The sequence below is a fragment of the Clytia hemisphaerica genome, unplaced genomic scaffold (genome assembly GCF_902728285.1).
Source record: "Clytia hemisphaerica strain Z4C2 unplaced genomic scaffold, Clytia hemisphaerica genome assembly, whole genome shotgun sequence".
NCBI lineage: Eukaryota > Metazoa > Cnidaria > Hydrozoa > Leptothecata > Clytiidae > Clytia > Clytia hemisphaerica.
In genome coordinates this window covers 660654-677896 of record NW_027104561.1, presented here as the reverse complement: position 1 = coordinate 677896, position 17243 = coordinate 660654, and the positions used below count along the sequence as shown (strand labels likewise).

At 34.5% G+C, this 17243-nt stretch overlaps 1 protein-coding gene across 1 annotated transcript in view; it reads left to right on the top strand.

Annotated features, from left to right (window-relative positions):
- The first annotated feature begins 11146 nt into the window (after nt 1-11146).
- Nucleotides 11147-17243, top strand: part of LOC136823285 (TATA box-binding protein-associated factor RNA polymerase I subunit B-like) — a 33922-nt gene continuing 27825 nt past the window's right edge. The window contains exons 1-5 of the mRNA XM_067079466.1: nt 11147-11279; nt 12179-12287; nt 12698-12801; nt 13388-13568; nt 14022-14213. Coding sequence (XP_066935567.1) covers nt 11190-11279; nt 12179-12287; nt 12698-12801; nt 13388-13568; nt 14022-14213 — 676 coding nt within the window. The 5' untranslated portion in view covers nt 11147-11189. The remainder of the gene's footprint in view (nt 11280-12178; nt 12288-12697; nt 12802-13387; nt 13569-14021; nt 14214-17243) is intronic.

Below are 17243 nucleotides of genomic sequence, written 5' to 3'. Positions count from 1 at the left end.
AATATCAAGAAACGATTCAAGTTTGCCGAAATATGAATCAAATAAGGGCAGATGGGCTGTTATATTTAGCGTTCAACTTTTCAATTAATTTTTCTTTCTCTCTGGGTATATCCAAGAAATTGAGCCGTGAAGACTGTAGAAATCTTTGCATTGTGTTTGTCATCATAATTACATCAGTTAAAATGCAAAGAGTAGCTATTGTGGTTGGTTTGATAAGATCGTCACGTAAACCCCTCACTGCTGGTTCGTGTTTCCGTAAGAATATTTCATCAAGTGCAGCAATCAAAGCCTCGTAACGGTCTAATACTCTTTGACCAGCTTGACCATGACTTAACCAGCGAGTTACGGCTGCTTTGATCAATTTGAGGGATGTTAAGTTGTATGCCTTTTGAACCTCGTCGAAAATTGACTGTTTAACGGTACTTTTTTTAAGTAATAGATAGAGATTCAAAAGTAACCCATCAAAATTTTCGAACTCTTTGAACTCTGGAATTAAATGTGCAAAACACAATGCAAGACGGTGGTTACGACAATGTATATAAATAAAGTGTGGAGTAATGTTCCCAAGAAGAGCTTTGAGTCCGTTATGCTCACCAGACATGACAGTGCAACCATCCATTCCACCAAATCTTGCGTGATCTAAGTTGATCTCATTTTTCTGACAATATTCAACAATGGAATCAAAGATGCTGCGAGCGTCTCCTCGTTTAAGTTGAAGTAGGTCAAGAAAATGATTTTAAATTTCTCCTCCTTTTACAATTCTCACTTGAAGACAAAGCTCAGATCTGTTACTCTCATCAGTTGACTCGTCAAGTAAAAGTGTGAAATCTTCGCAGTTCCTTAATTCTTCTAGAGTCTCTTCTTTCTTCCATTCACTGATGACTTTAACAAATTGAACGACAGTGGTAGTCGAGAGATAAGTTGCATTTTTATGTGACTCCGCAAGTTCCATGTACTTCTTCAAGACAGCGTCGCCTAGATCAAAACTAACAAACTCAACAAAGTCCTTGTAGTTGTATGTATGGGCCCAGTGTTTTTTAATCATAAACACTGTTATTTTCAGAAGCTTGAGAAGAGCTTCTTCTGTTATCTCGGATTCTTCAATCTCTCTCCGTAGGTTTTTCTCTTCAATACTTGATAAAGTGTGTTGCATCTTGAATTCTGTAAAATAGATTGAACGAAATGTATTTTAAAATTACACGCCTTTCCTACAACAGTGTTAAAAGTTCTTCCGTCTCAGACGGATTTCCGTCTCAGAGAAGTATATAGAGAGACTTTTCTGTCTCAAAATCCTGCATAATTCACCAAAAGTTCAAGAATATGTGCTAATTTGCTGTGTAAAATCCATTTTCCGTCTCAGACGAAAATCTTGCTTTGACCACTGCTACAAGAATCAAATCTAAGAATATCAGAGTGAAAATTGCCTACATTTTTTACCTCAACCAAAATACGATATTCTTATAAAAAGGGTGTATCTAAAGATACGCCAACTAAAGTTTATGAGCCAATAAATCGAGAAAATAATTGTGAATGATGAAATATTAGAAAGCCCGACAATTGACATCAGCATTCTACCTTAGAGCAATAAAAGTTGTAAATTTTTGGCATTGTTTCAGAGTGTGCAAATGTGTCATTGTCATAGTTATTGTCATTGTCAAGTTACTTGTAACCGGTGTAATGTAAAATCTTTCGTTACTGTTTTTATAGTCGTTCATGTACTCTATGAAAGCAAAAATAAAAAAGATAATAAAAGTGAGTCAAGAATGGTAATTTAACGTCAAAAATAAGAAGAACATGTGGATATTTAGGTGATAAAGGTGATATAGTTGGAAAATGTCTGTCAATATCCGAGTTATGAAGAGTCCTGATATATGTTTGATGTACACACCTTCGTATTCTTTGACGGAATCTTGATGTTTCTTCGAATTTTCATGTCCTTCCAAATAGCGTTTTGGGTGGTCAGTGAGACTTTTAACAGCTTCTTTTCCAAATTTGTGTGCAGAATTTCCACTTCCAATGGCAGGAAATAATTCACATTTCTTGCATTTGAATCCCTTTTCCAACTCATTGAAGTAAAGCCAAGGAAATTGTTCTACGTAAGGTCCCAGGCGAAAGTTTCTGTAATCGATCTTGCTAGAAGTGGAAATATCCAAACCATCCTCAGGTCCTGCGTAGTTGTTATTTGAATCAATTTCTGATCTTTCAAGCTCTGAGTCACTTCCTGATTCTAGCTTTGAATCACCTTCTTCTTCTTCTTCGCTGACATTTTCGTTATACCATTCATCTTCTTCAGTATCGGTTTTTGTGTTGCTAGAACTTTCGTCATCTGATATGCTATAAAGAATTTGTATAACGGTCTTGAAAAAGTTACATTATCAGACTACCACTGTTGATAGAATTATTTTGAGTGAGAAAGTGCTTTTCAGCTATTTACTGACGGGAACGAATGAATAATTATAGATGATACTTTACATCAATCCTATTTTTAACCCTAGGCTTTGAACTCTACTGAGCAGTATAAAGAGCTTTCTAAATTGTTAAAAACGTTCTAAACGTTTTAATAGCGAAAAAATTGAATACCTCTCTGGATTTTGTTCTTCATTTAAGCCACTTTCCTTCGAGCAACTGGCGAGTGATTGATCTGCATTAGAAAAGGATATTTTTTTAATTAATTATATTTGAAAAAGCGTAGTTATAGTAATAATCGTCAGCCGTGCAAAATTACTCGAATCTGATTGGTTTAGAGGAGTGCAATTAATCGTTAATTGCACTATTACCACTTTTTGCACTCTTCGGCGGGGGGACACTTTTGTCCTTATTCTTTTCTCTCCTAAGTCTTGTGTCAGAGACTTTTTTTACTATATAATAAAAAACAAAGACATTTTTTTTCTTCGATATAAAAAAGAACAAAGAAATTTTACGTTACAATAGCTTCTTTTAATTGAAAACAAAGAAAAATTACACTGCAATGTTTTCTTTTTAAGCAAAAGAAAAAAAGGAGGTTTTCGAATGTTTACTGACGATTACCTCGGAATCGTATGTTTTGTCGTGCAATTAACGATTAATCACTCGTAACAAAGGAGAAAATACCGTAATTTGCACTCGTCCTTCGGACTCGTGCAAATTACTATTTTCTCCTTTGTTACTCGTGATTAATCGTTAATTGCACTCCAAACCATACGATTACTAGTACTAACAGACGATCAATACACTCTGAATGTAACGGAATGTATAGTAACGGTCAATGTCACACTCCAATTCGTTATAAATTATAGCGATGGAATTTAGAACCCTGATACGGATGGTGGAACATAGCAAGGAACTTCTATTATCTAAAAGAAATATATAAAAAACTAACCTTTCTCTTTCTGCCTTTGTAGAAGCTCATCAAAATAAGTTTTCTTTGCAGGTTTTAGAATCCTTTCTTGTTTCTTTTTTCTACCACCAATTCCTTTTCGACTATGTGTGTAACTTTTACGCGTTGCTGGATATTGGTGTTTTGTACCTTTTTGCGTTGATACCTTTCCTGCGGTCTTTCCCATCTTTCATTTAGTTTTTATCAAATTAATCTTTTCTAAACAGAAAGCGTTTCGACTTATATGGTGCATAAATTCAAATCAATTAAATTTTTTTTTCTTTTCAAGAAAAACCACTCGTCTTTTAATACCTAGACTGTTACATCGAAACAAAGAAAGAACAATCAAGCTCTCTCTAATTTTTTCTTCCTTGAAAAGATCAATAAATATCTCACCCTCAAGAATTTATTTTTAGTAAACACCGGATACATAGATAAAAGGGTGTAGTGAAAAACAAAAAAGTTTTTAAAACATAGCAATGAATGAATTATCTGATGAAAACAATGAAACACATCGAATTTATGACGTGACTGCGTACCAAGAAACATTACGAGAGAACAAATTTTTCCATTCTCTTGTCTTTACTCTCTACACTGATTAAAAACAAATAATGGCGTTTCTGAGAAAACTACTTTAAAACTTTTTAAAGTTCTACTTTTGAATTTTTTTTTATATTTTGGATTGAGTTTCATAACTCAATCTTGGATTGAGTATTTTTGCCGGTATACGGTAGTAAAAAAGTGCTTAGAAAAATCCCTGTTGACTGAACTGCATTTTCAAAAAGTCATGATGACGCTACCTTTAATAGGTCTAGCAAGAGTTTATTTTGATTATGCTTAGGGGTAGCGCAGTGAAGGTGATTTTTATTTCAAATTTTTATTTTTTAGCTTTTTAATAGAAATAATTTTTAAATATTTGTTTAAGTTTCGCAAAGGGGAGTATATTTTTGTCATCTTTAATTTTTGAATTATTCATGCATTGCTTTGTCTTTCCCACTGTATATTTTGTATACAAATGCTTTAGATTTCTATTCAAATGTTTTATGCTTAAAGTTTTATCGATTGTTTTGATACTACATAGAAATTTTTGTACAAAAATGTCTTGTTTATAACTTGTATATAAATTTTATCTTTTGTTTTTGTAGGATTTCAACTCGCCAATTATTATAAATTTCACTTTAAAACATTGTGTTATTAAACAGCACCAAAACCACTCAAGAAACTTGTCCTATATCTCATATCTTATCGTAAATCTGAGCTTCGGTTGCTTAGAACCTGACGTTTCTGAAAGCAAATAGCTTTTCCAGAAAAACATTATTAAGGATACAGATTTATAACAAATTTATAGATTTGTATATTTTGGTAGGAATCCTGCCTTGTTCGTAAATGGTTAAAATTTGAATGGTTAAAAACTTGAATATATTGGATGTTCAGCTCTGTTTTCTCAAACTACTTAACCCCCTGGATATTATCCACTAGTTTTTCCAAATGATCCTCTCTGGATATCTTATTTTTGACTGGCATCCTGTTCGTACACCCCCTTTGATGTTTGAAGACTCCCAATTTAAATTTTCTTGAAAAGCCCAATCATTCATTAATAAAATTGCTCTAATCAGTTTTATTATTTATTTGTAATGATGAAATATTTCACACCTTGCATGAGATGAATTTTTAAATATGATTTTCAATTTTATTGTTACGTTCCAGAAAAAAATGAACAAATAAAAATAAACGAAAAACTGAAAAAAAAGAATCGTGGAATAAAGATTGTTACAGCATTCTGCCCTTATTTGGCGACGATGGAGATGGTTTATGTTATTGTGTTGGGAATACTCAATCAATTGAACTCAATCTTAGGTTTATGGTTCGTTTACTTTCTTTTCCTTTACTCTCTATTTTTGAAAAGACCCCTTGTAGTATTATTTTATTATTATCTCATAAAAGAGGGTGTTTTTGGCCTGTTTTGCCTTTTGTATTAAAATCGATAACAGTCTAATGGGAATTCATATTAAATTTAGTTAGTTAGAATTCCAAAGTAACCCAAAGTAGGGGGGGGGGGGTTACCTTTTTTTACCTTTCTTCTGAATGAAATGGTTCGATTCAAAATTGGAAAATTGTGTTAGTCAAGGAGAATACTTCATACAAAAACAATAGCCCCCGCTTCCACTAATGAAAATGCTGACATTATCAGGTACCCCCAAAATTTATGAATACTTCCAAGTACCTGGCTTTTTCTACACTTTTTTTTAGGTACCCTCAAATTTCAGGGGGGGGGGGTGGACCCTGTGCAAAAGCAAAACCGCAAAGACCGTCGTGCGGACAGTTAAAATTCCCTAATTAGCTTCTCCCGATGTTGAAAATTTTCCAGACGCTTAGAGATAAGCTAGCATATTCTAAGCTTCATCGTGTTGGAAGAAAGCTTCTAAATCGGACCATGTCGTTGATTTGCTCGCTGTTGCGACAAAAGTGTCCAGAATCGCGGAATGTCGGGATTTGCAAATTAGCATACGCATCGCGAAAGGAATAAAGGCCATCGAGTCAATGCTCCTAAATAAGCGAATATATAAATTATTTATTATTTCCTCTTTCGACATGTGATATTTTTCCCAATGAAACTTTCAGAATTCTGGCTTGAAAAGCCACTTTTGATATCAAACCTTTAAGTCTTTATTACAATAGAACTAAAAATGAGTAAAACTCATTTACCTTTACACTTGATCATTCGGCCCACGATCAAGTTGATGGTCTTTCAAAAAACAATCGTTTTTTTTAAGTTGTGAAAGAGAAGTATTTTTTCGACGGTACAGTATGTGATAAAGCGAATAAGATATCACTACCAGTTTCACGCATACGAAAACGCAACGTGTTCAATTCTCATTGTTTCATTTTTTAACGATCTTTAAAACCTTAAAAACAGGATACCTTTACTGCTACTTTAATCCTCCTCTCTCTTTGAAGAAGATTGAACGGCTTCAATATTGCCCTTTTTCTCTGAGAACATGAACAACTCAACAACTGAAACTTTTAGCTTGGAAAGTGGTCCTCCGGGCGGGTCACTCATCTTATATTCAATAACTTTATGTCTTCATTTCGCCGTTCAGTGGGTTATCTATAAAATTCGCTTACACACAAGCAATAACTATTATCTGATTCGCGCATTATCCTTGACTGATTCTTTGGCTTGTTCTTGGGTCCTTTTCTTCGGATTGTTAAAAGGTCTTGGCATCAAACTAGAATCTATTGTATTGAAAGTGGTCTTATCCTCTTTTTTGATGTCTACGAATTCAATGTCATTGGTGATAACAATGTTGATTGTGACAGATCGTTGGATAGCAATACAGTTTGCTCTGAGATATCATGTACTGGTCACCAAAAGAAAAATCAATATTGCAATCCTCATTTCGAGTGTAACTCTAATTGTTATTTTTGTATCGTTACTTTTCTGTCAAACAACGCAAGCTGGTCAGATAGTACAGAGGAATCAATACTCATTGTTTTTCTCGGGTGGTCTAAGATCAATTACTTGCGTTTATATCATTGTTTTCGCTAAATTGACTCTCAAAGTTCGAAACCAAAACGAGGCTAGAATCCAGAACATCACAAACTTTCATGGCGCAGAAGCTGAGCGTCTAGATATCATCAATAAACTGACAAGGAGTATCAAGGATGTTTGGAAGTTAAATATATGGACATGTTTTTTTCTTGTACCTAGAATTTTTGTTTCGATTTTCCAGGTATATCTTCCCATTCAGATGATTAACGACTTTAAAATATTTATCTTTTTGGCCAATGCAATCTATCTCATCTCAAATCCGATTGTGTATTTGTTCTGTTTCACCAAAATACGACAATACTGGTACCGCACGCTGATAGCACGAAACAACGTCAATGATAACGAAACAGATTAAGAACCATCGTATACGGCAATACTGGTATCGCACGCTGATTGCACGAAACAACGTCAATGATAACAAAACAGATTAAGAACCATCGTATACGACAATACTGGTACCGCACGCTGATTAAACGAAACAGCGTCAATGATAACGAAACAGATTAAGAACCATCGTATACGACAATACTGGTACCGCACGCTGATTAAACGAAACAGCGTCAATGATAACGAAACAGATTAAGAACCATCGTATACGACAATACTGGTACCGCACGCTGATTGCACGAAATAACGTCAATGATAACGAAACAGTTTAAGAACCATCGTATACGGCAATACTGGTATCGCACGCTGAAAGCACGAAATAGCGTCAATGATAACGAAACAGATTAAGAACCATCGTATACGGCAATACTGGTACCGCACGCTGATTGCACGAAACAACGTCAATGATAACGAAACAGTTTAAGAACCATCGTATACGACAATACTGGTATCGCACCCTGATAGGACGAAACAGCATCAATAATAACAAAACAGATTAAAAACTTTAGGTGCTGTCTTTTTTTTAGGGGAATTGTCGAGTTTTCATTAATTGGCTTTTGTATGATTTGTGAATAATATAAATATAATATAAGTAAATTAACCAAACTTTTTTACCAAAGCTTATTTGCTCCTGGCGAATATTTGAAAATTTCTTATATACCAGTGGAATATTTGAGGTAAAAAACTGATGGAAAACAGGGAATTTGACCACAAATAGGCCCATAACTTTTGATCTAGAGAAGTTGGGACTTTGGTGTAATACACTTTTTTGCTCAGTTTGAAGAGCTCTATCATGCAGTGCCGTAGCAACTGGGGGGGCAAGGGGGGGCTATGCCCCCCCAATAATTTTTTCAAAAATGGTTATCTTGCAAAATGCACAGTTTTTCTTTTTTAATTTGGTCATAATTGTCTTTTAAGTGCATGTTTTGAGTGCATTTTCAAGCAATCTAGAGCTCAAATTTTCAAAATTTCCCCCCTCGGGCCAAACCATGGTCGGCCCTCGCGGTGTCACTAAACTTCAGCCCCCCCCCCCAATATGAAAATGCTTCCTACGGCACTGTCATGTGATATAGGTCTTTTTTTAATTTGAAGACCCCCCAAAAATCATGAATTTCCAGGCCTTGCAATTTTGCCTGGAAACGCAAAAAATCGCCAATTACTCGTTACTTGCACGATGATATCGTGGAAACTTTTTGATTTTGTAATCTACACATACTAATTCGCGAGTTTCCGTTGTTTTTTTTGGAATCTAAAAGATGTATCACGAAATGAAACGTTTTTCGACCTCAGCCGCGCGACTAATAGAGAAAACAGTAAGGGTTGAAACTTTTTCGGGTGAGTCTAGGCTACCTATGAATTTCTTCCCTTGGTATGGTTTTTTGTAAAAGCTGCTAAGAAATTTTTATTGCTTTGTGAGAAAATGCAATTTTAGCTATCTACCCCTTAACCCTATGCGGCCTTGGAGGGCACTCTTTCTGTTCGGAGGTCAATCTATTGGTAATAGCTCCTGAAATAATATAGGCTGTATGCATCCCCAAATTAGTTTTGATATAGGGTATGCGAATCGGGCTCTGATATCGCTTCCGAGAAAATTACCGAATAGCTATGTATTTTGCAGAATTTTGGCGACTTGTATTTTTCAAAAAACTCGATGTGTATTATTTGAGTTATTTGATGACGTAAATAGAAATCAGATAAAGATTCAAATAAAAAGAACATATGGCTAGAAATCTCTCTTTCTCCTCTCTTTCTTTTTGTTTATCGAAATGAATTGAATTAGCAAACAAAACTCTCAAGATAACAAAAGACGACAAACTGTCAATCAAAGTTCTCTATCATTCAACTCTTTTTTTGGTTAGCAGATTTTTTGCTAAGTTCGGAACGGTTTTGTGAGCCTGATTCGCATCCCCTATATCAAAACTTATCAGAGGGGATGTGTGCAGCCTAGAAATAATAGAGCTTTTGCCGTGAAACTTTCTGTAAATTCCTAACTTTTATTTAGCTTCAAAACAAAAAAAATTTTGACACCTAAAAATTTTCACACCTTGAGCATGATGACATTTCTGACAGTAAGGTGTCACAAAAATTGACACTTTTCCAATACAAATTTATTTTTAATGTCAAATATATCGTTTAAAGCGTAATTTATTGAATATTTAGGATAAAATAAGCATTTTAAACTAAGGCAAATTTTTTCTAAAGCCTTTGTCAAAATACAATAGCTATTTATAAGAACAAAGAAAATTTTCGGTTTTTTTCTCATTTTGGGCATGATGAGTGACGTCATCAAAAAAATCTTTTGTCAATAAGTTCGAATTTTACGACACTTTGCGATAATTAAAATTCTTGAAATTAGGTACCTATATTCTTCGGCTATGTCAAAAGAAAAATCGTATCCAGTTAGTTAGCAATTTAAAAGGTCTCTTTTTAAATCGATTGAATAAATTTACGGTGACTTTAGCTAAACCTTAATGTAGACGATGTTATCGTCTGTTACAGTGATAGTAAAGGTGGGAAAATGTTATGTGCGCGGAGTTTACTGCTGCTATGGAGCGCGGTAGACGGAAAAAAATCGGCAGGAGGGTTTCGAAGACTGGCAAACTCTACCAGCTGTAAACTCTTTTTAGCCGAAAAAGCCCGTTCGCGTATTTTCTTCAGTCTTGGGCTTATTAATTTCTTAGAGAGTGATTTTGTCTTAGACTATAGCATAGTTTAAACCATATTGTTTTAAATCAAAATGTCTAAAACCATACATAGTAGCAATATGTAATTAAAAAAAAAAGAGTTTAAATTTTAAAAGATATTCTATTGTACAATAAAGCATATAATAAGTACAATAGATTAACTTTTTTTTTTTTTTTTTTGAAGGAGAAATATATATTCTGATTAGGAAAATTCTCACCATATAATAAAGGGGCGATACCTTTAAAGAACTTTTCCAGAATTTCCTATCATAAAAATAAGAAAGAAAAAAAACAACAACAGAATAACAAGCTAAGTGTTTTAGAAAAATGAGAAATATATCCATCAGAGTTCTAAACATAACCAGCAGCTTCGGTTATGCCTATGTCCTGAGTGTTGATGACAGCTTTCTTAGGGACTCTGCTTCCTCTGATACACAAAACTGTTGAACGGATCAATGCGAATGAGATTTTCGTTCTCAGATAGTTTAAAGTAAGGGAGAAAATTTCACCTCTCTTTTCAGCCATGAGTGTTGCAAGGGATCGAATAAAGATTTGTGCCTCCCTGCAGGTTCCGCCATTGGTGGTGAAAATGAGCGGTGTGAAAGAGCCTCCTTCAATCCTAAATAGATTAACTGACGTAGGCCGCGTTTTTTTTTTTTTTTTGTGTTCATCATTTTTTTCATAGCGATTCAGACATAACATGGATAACGAAACTAGCCCTCTACGTGCAGTATCATCAGGGAAAAAGTTGTCAAAGATTTCTTTTTCTCAGTGTAAATATTCTTAACTTTCTGCGGCCTAGATTATTTTTTAGATTTTAAATTTTCATTTTGATCAAAATTGATGCCATCCCTAAAAAATCGCACAGTTTGAAAAAAAAGTTGAAAAAGAACTTTTTCCTATAGATTTATAAATAGATATCGTGCTTTGGCTGAAAAGTGTGCCGAGGTTAGGTAGGAAATCCTATCTAGGTCACGTAACATTACAATGGAATTTCAACGCTTGACCAATAAGAAGCTTCGCAGGTTTATGAAAACAAAAGCAGCAATATTTTTTGCGATGTTCACGTTTTTTTGCTTGGAAGAGCTTAAAGCACGACATCTAGCCCTTTGGACTTTATAAATCTATGCTTTTCCCCTTTTCATTTCAGAGAATTTAAATCATGTAATAAAAATCAACGAAAAAAAATATCATAAAGTACATATACGATATGGGTTGGTCATGTGACGTTTGTGATGGCGAAGAGTTTACCGAGCAAGACGGCCTGTTTTATTGTAATGCGTGTGGGACTCAATCGCAGGTATTGGAATATTTTTTCACATACACGTTTTTTTATTATAAGAACATCCAAGATTTTTATAGCCTTCGGATGTTCTTAACTTTTTGGCTTTTAAGCCTAAAAATGTTCTTTAAATGTTCTTAATTTCACCATTTTGGGACCACTTTTACCTATTTTCCTAAAAAATTGGCTGTTTTAGAGTCCGCGAAGCCTTAAAATGTTCTTAACTTGTTCTTAACATTTTGGCCATCGAAGCCTTATGTTCTGATATAGTTTGTTCTTATTAAAAAAACGTGTAAAAATCAACTTATAAAAAAAATCTTTGAACGTGAGTTTGCATATATTGAGTGGCAGAATGGAAAATATTTAGACCTTTAGAACTTGGAAAATGTTTACAAAAAGTTTACCTTGTACTTTTGCGCTGCAGGCAAAAAAATTTTTTACAAAGCCTAAAATACCTGAAAAATTGGTCCCAGGCGGATGATGGGGTTCCTTCCGTTCATGTTTTTAGAACGAATATGAGATTTAAAAAGCTTTGCTGTTTGTCCGGTAAAAGATAGCGAGCTCAAATTTTTGCCTCCTCTTTTCTTCTTTTACACTACAAAATATTCTGTGAGGGGAATTGGGTACCATAACTCTGATAGAAGAGTATGGGTAGATGTTTCAGACATTGTGGTGAGGTTCTCCCGTGTAGTTCGAGTGTCGTGGTATACACCATGGCTCGGCAGCTCGCATCTGCAGGGTTGCAATGTCTGCTTGCGCTGTGATTCCTACTCCATCGGAGGTAGGACCCAATCTGATGTATCGGAGGGCATATCTATCTATCTATCTACTACAAAATCTTCTATGTATTGAGCGGAGCATGGAGACAATTATACTACTAGATATTAGAAATCAGCGAGAAAATCTTTTGCTTACAGAATATGCAAGTAGAAATTGAAGAGGCAGGATTTCGTGAAGATTTTGGAACAGCTGGACCTATTATAAAAACCAAGAAAGGTGGTGTGACTGAGAACTCCAGATATTCTAGTAAGTCTAGATCTTCTATATAATTTCCATATGATTGTTAATATTGCGGTGTTGATAGATTATAGTTAAGAAATACAATACAATTAGTCTGGCTGTAATTTATACTATATCACATCAAAAGGCAAAACTGAGAAACTGTATATACACCTTTTCGACCGTAGCCGCCAAGTCCTTTTTTGACATGACACATTTTTCTATTGTCTATAGGTGCGAAAAAAGGACTGGGACGGTTTTAGTGGGATAAAAATGCCCACGCGGCAATTGGCGGCTACGGTCAAAAAGGTGTATTACTAGGGCCAGAACATTGACATATTTCAGGGTGCTGGTCTAAGAGTTTCTTTCAAGTCGTGTGTTTTCTCGTTTCTTGTATATGTGCTATTTGAGCTGGTCTACGACGTCTTCTTGATTAGGATTCGTTCCCGGCAAGCCTTGGGTCATTTTCGAAGCATTTCAAATCTTACTGAAAGAACAAGTTAAGAAATTGATCGAAATCGGAGTTGATCCAAATATTGATGTAAGTATGACATCTTCCCATTTTCCTCTATATATTGTATTGAAATACTTTTTTGCATCCAATCTTTGCAGAGGATATCATATTTGAAGATAAAAGACACGTATCCACGATTTAAGATCATGCTAAGACGTTACGGTCCCGTTCCGTTTCGAAACGAAATGGTTCCGTAACAAGTGTGAACATCAAAATTCGAAACGTCAAAAAATGATGTTACAAAGATGTTACAAAGCAAAACAGATCGAAACGGTTATTTCGCTTCACTTTTTTCATTGGAACGGAACTGCCCCGTTTTCTCGCTCCGAAACGTTCCGAAACAATTATGAAAATATTCGTTCCGTAACGAAAATCATACCGGAGCGAAACGGAACGGTGACGCGTGTCCACGACTTGGTTTCCTATCTTTTACACGACTTGATACTTCAGAGCACTGAAGTCTTGCTACAAATTACTACCTTACTGGAACAAATTTTTGTGGGAATTAATTTTGGCGTTTTTCGCGGTTTTTCGGCAAAACCGCAAAAATTTAAACCCGCGAAATACAATTTTTCCAATGTTATCGAAAAATTTGAAATATTTCCTCTTTTAGTATGTTGTCCACCAATTATGGATTCATTTTCTTCGAGTCAACAGAATAGCTTTCCATCCCAATGAACGAGAAACTGTTGATCTTCGCAAGTCAAAACACACCGGAAGATCGCATAAAATTTCCAAGTTCAGTTTCCTGGGTAAAAGAAAAACAGAGCGAAAGTTAGGCCGCACTTTATTAGGTTTGTGATGTGTCCATTTTATTCTTTCAATTTTTCTCAATTTCTTTTCTCAGGACAGAATTCACTATCCTAGGTTAAGGGACATCACTGCGTTTATCTGACTCTGCCGACTCTGGTTCGCGTGTTTAAAGCCTGTTTAAAAAGCGAATTTTAACTTAAAAAGCTTGTATAACTTAAAAAGCTTATATAACTTGACCAAAGTCAAAAAAAAAATCTACACCTTAAGATTTAAATCTAAGAAAAGTTTGAAAATCTCTCATGGATCAAAACACTACCCTCAACATAATACCAACAAATATGATACAAAATTTCTATTCTAAGTTAGACTATCCTCTAATCTGAAAAAAAAACATAACAAGTTTTTTTGAACTATCTATTTGAACTATTATTTCAAACATTGTTTAAATTAACGGCCCAAAAAGGAAATTCCTATTTTCCCGATCATTTTTTCAGACGACGAAGCAGATGAACATGAATCCGATTTTGAATCCGATTTTGAAGATGATGATCCGATGGACGAAAAATCGGATAAAACAGAGGAGAATTGTAATCCTGATGGTGAAGAAGCAGCACCAAGTGTTGTTGCTTGTGGCCAAGACAATATCTCACAACAGCATACAGCTCAATCTGACATCGTCGGAGACGGTAACGCAAAGTTAAAGATATATTTTTTTAAACTCATCCTCGCGCGGCGCCAGAAGGGGGGCAAGTTCTTCTTTATTTTGTTTAAAAAATGCTGTGTAAGCAGATGGTTAGCGAGCACCTCACTAAAAACCGGGATTTTTCATCTCGTTTCTTAGTGAGTTCCACTTTGACGATTTTCGAAAAATAGAAGTCTTTCAAGTGTTTTGACGCTAATTATATGACTGATTTTATTTAGGTTGCCCGCTCTTATCCTACGGCGGGGTATTACTTTGTAATACCCCGCTTGATTTGTAATACCCTGCTCCCGCCAAAAAATTCTAATAATACGCCTCTTTTTCCGCCGTCCCGCCACAAACAAGACGCAGTTTACAAATACGTAAACAACAAAACTGTTGAACAATTCAGGAGAAATTAAGATTCTTCACTTCATTTTTAGAATTACTTTGATCGTAGAAATTTTAGCGAGACTAATTTAGCGTATATTAGCGAGTCAGGAAAATCTTGATTTTTTTTGGATTTATTTTTGCGAATCACGATTTCAAAAAATTTCGCGTGGAAAAATTTTAGCGAACACTCGTATTACATTATTGATTGAATTCGTTTTCTAACATTTCTTTGCACTGAAACCCTTTCTATTTTTAAAAATGTATCAAGGCAATAGAACCAGAAATTTCGCGCGGATAAATTTTAGCAATCTGGCGATTCGGCGTGTTTTAGCGAAGATAGGGAAAACTCGCTAAAACGCTAAAATTAGTCTCGCTAAAATTTCTACGATTAAAGCATTTTCTCCTAACATAATTTCACGCGCCGAGTAGTGTTCGAATTTTCAAAACATTCGATTATTTTTGACAACATTCGATCACAAAAATAAGCAGGTTTTTTAAAAACAAACACAAATATTTTGAGAAGATAACTGTTCGATCAAAATCAAAGGAGGAAAAGTACAAGAAAAATGTACAAAGATGACAACAAATTTGAGCTGTTGGATGATGTGATGATGTTATTCTTTTATTATGGCAAAATTCTAAAAAACATAGACACGAACATTTGGATAAATGCACTTCTGGGCGAAGTCTCGTGGACTTGAGGAGAACGGGAGAATACGAATCATATAATTTGAACACTTCCAGACACTTCATTTGTGACCATTTTATGTGGAGATACGCGAAAGAAAGAATATGGCACTGATTACGAACCTGACTCGCTGGTAATGATGCCGTCTTTGCAAAGGAGCCGAAAATACAATTTTTATGAAGAATCTTCTTTACCGATAATATTGTTTGAAAGTTTGGATAATGGATTATTATATCATGAATATATCATAAATATAATGTCAAACAACAAAACTAAAGTCTGTCCAGATATAATTGGCAGTGGAAACAAAAATGCTTGTAACTTTTGATAGTCAAATATAAATATGGAAATTTTTTTTGTTTGTTTTAGAGAATCAAAAGCGCTATATTTGAATGTATTTTTGGTTGAAAAATTTGCGATTTTTTACGGTTAAATTTGCGATTGTAAAAATTGAGCTTTTTTTCTACTTATGCTATAACGTTCATTTTAACACCAGGGGTAGTTCAACCTTAAGTTAAGAAGTTTATTAAATTTCAAGTCGAACAGAAAAGTCCTTCGGAAGATATGAGACCCGAAATACCCCTTGGTAGCACTTTTCTGTGAAATATCAAATCTCCAACTTATTACTAAAAACGGGGGTAGTGATATGATAAAACAGCTTTTCGATCATAACACATTTTACGATCTCTTTAATGACCTCATAGCCAAACTGTGTTTAGTGTTTTGTGAATTAGCAAAGTTCTTTTAATGACTTAAAAATAACAAAGGCAATATAAGTTCATGCTTATCTTTTCAATAAAAACAATGATACTGTGATTTCACTTCGTTTTGAAATAATCAATGATACCAATAATACCAATGCACCAACACTTAAAAACACTTTCCAACTTTTAATTGCACTGTTCAAAAAAGATAACATAACCCCCGTTTTTAGTAATAAGTTGGAGATTTGATATTTCACAGAAAAGTGCTACCAAGGGGTATTTCGGGTCCCATATCTTCCTATCTAAAAAATCGCAAATTTTTCAACCAAAAATACATTCAAATATAGCGCTTTTGATTCTCTAAAACAAACAAAAAAAATTTCCATATTTATATTTGACTATCAAAAGTTACAAGCATTTTTGTTTCCACTGCCAATTATATCTGGACAGACTTTAGTTTTGTTGTTTGACATTATATTTATGATATATTCATCTGGAACAATTTGAAAGTGATATGGGATGAAATGATTTGTGTTTTGAAGCAATACATCATATTTCTATAGCAATACATCAAAACTTTTCTGTCTTAATTCTATAATCCCCATTTCGGATAGCTCTTTAAGAAATAATAAAATCAGTCATATAATTAACCAGGAATGATATGGCATTTCGTGAAATTAGGATTAATACCCCTCGTGTCATTTGAAATACTTTGAAATAGCCCTCACTTTGTTCGTGCTATTTCAAAGTATTTCAAAATGAAACTCGGGGTATTAATCCCTAATTTCCCTCAATGTCATATCATTACTATTACAAATTCGATTATTTTGCTACTGTTATTGTGATTTTATTATTACTCATTTTTTAAAAAACCTTTGATTGAAGGAAAGTTATAAAATTAAAAAAAAAAAAAATATTTTGCTACTGCAGGAGCTTCGAAAGTTAAAAGTGACGTAAAAAAATCGAATGTTTAGAGCCCGAAAACCTAGGCTCAAAACATTCGAAAAAGTCGCAAAGTGGAATATAACAATAGCGTTCAGTTTGAGGTCGTCGACTTCAATCCAAATCCGAGCGGGCCGCAAATGACGTTATTAGCGAGGTTAAGCACGGGTTTATTTTGACCGTAAAGTGCGATACCGTAGGCCTGTACATAACTTGCCAAAGCAAACCATGCAAGTGAAATCTTATGTACAGGCCTACGATATTGCATTGAACGGTCTAAATAAACACTTGCTTAACCTCGCTATTGCCC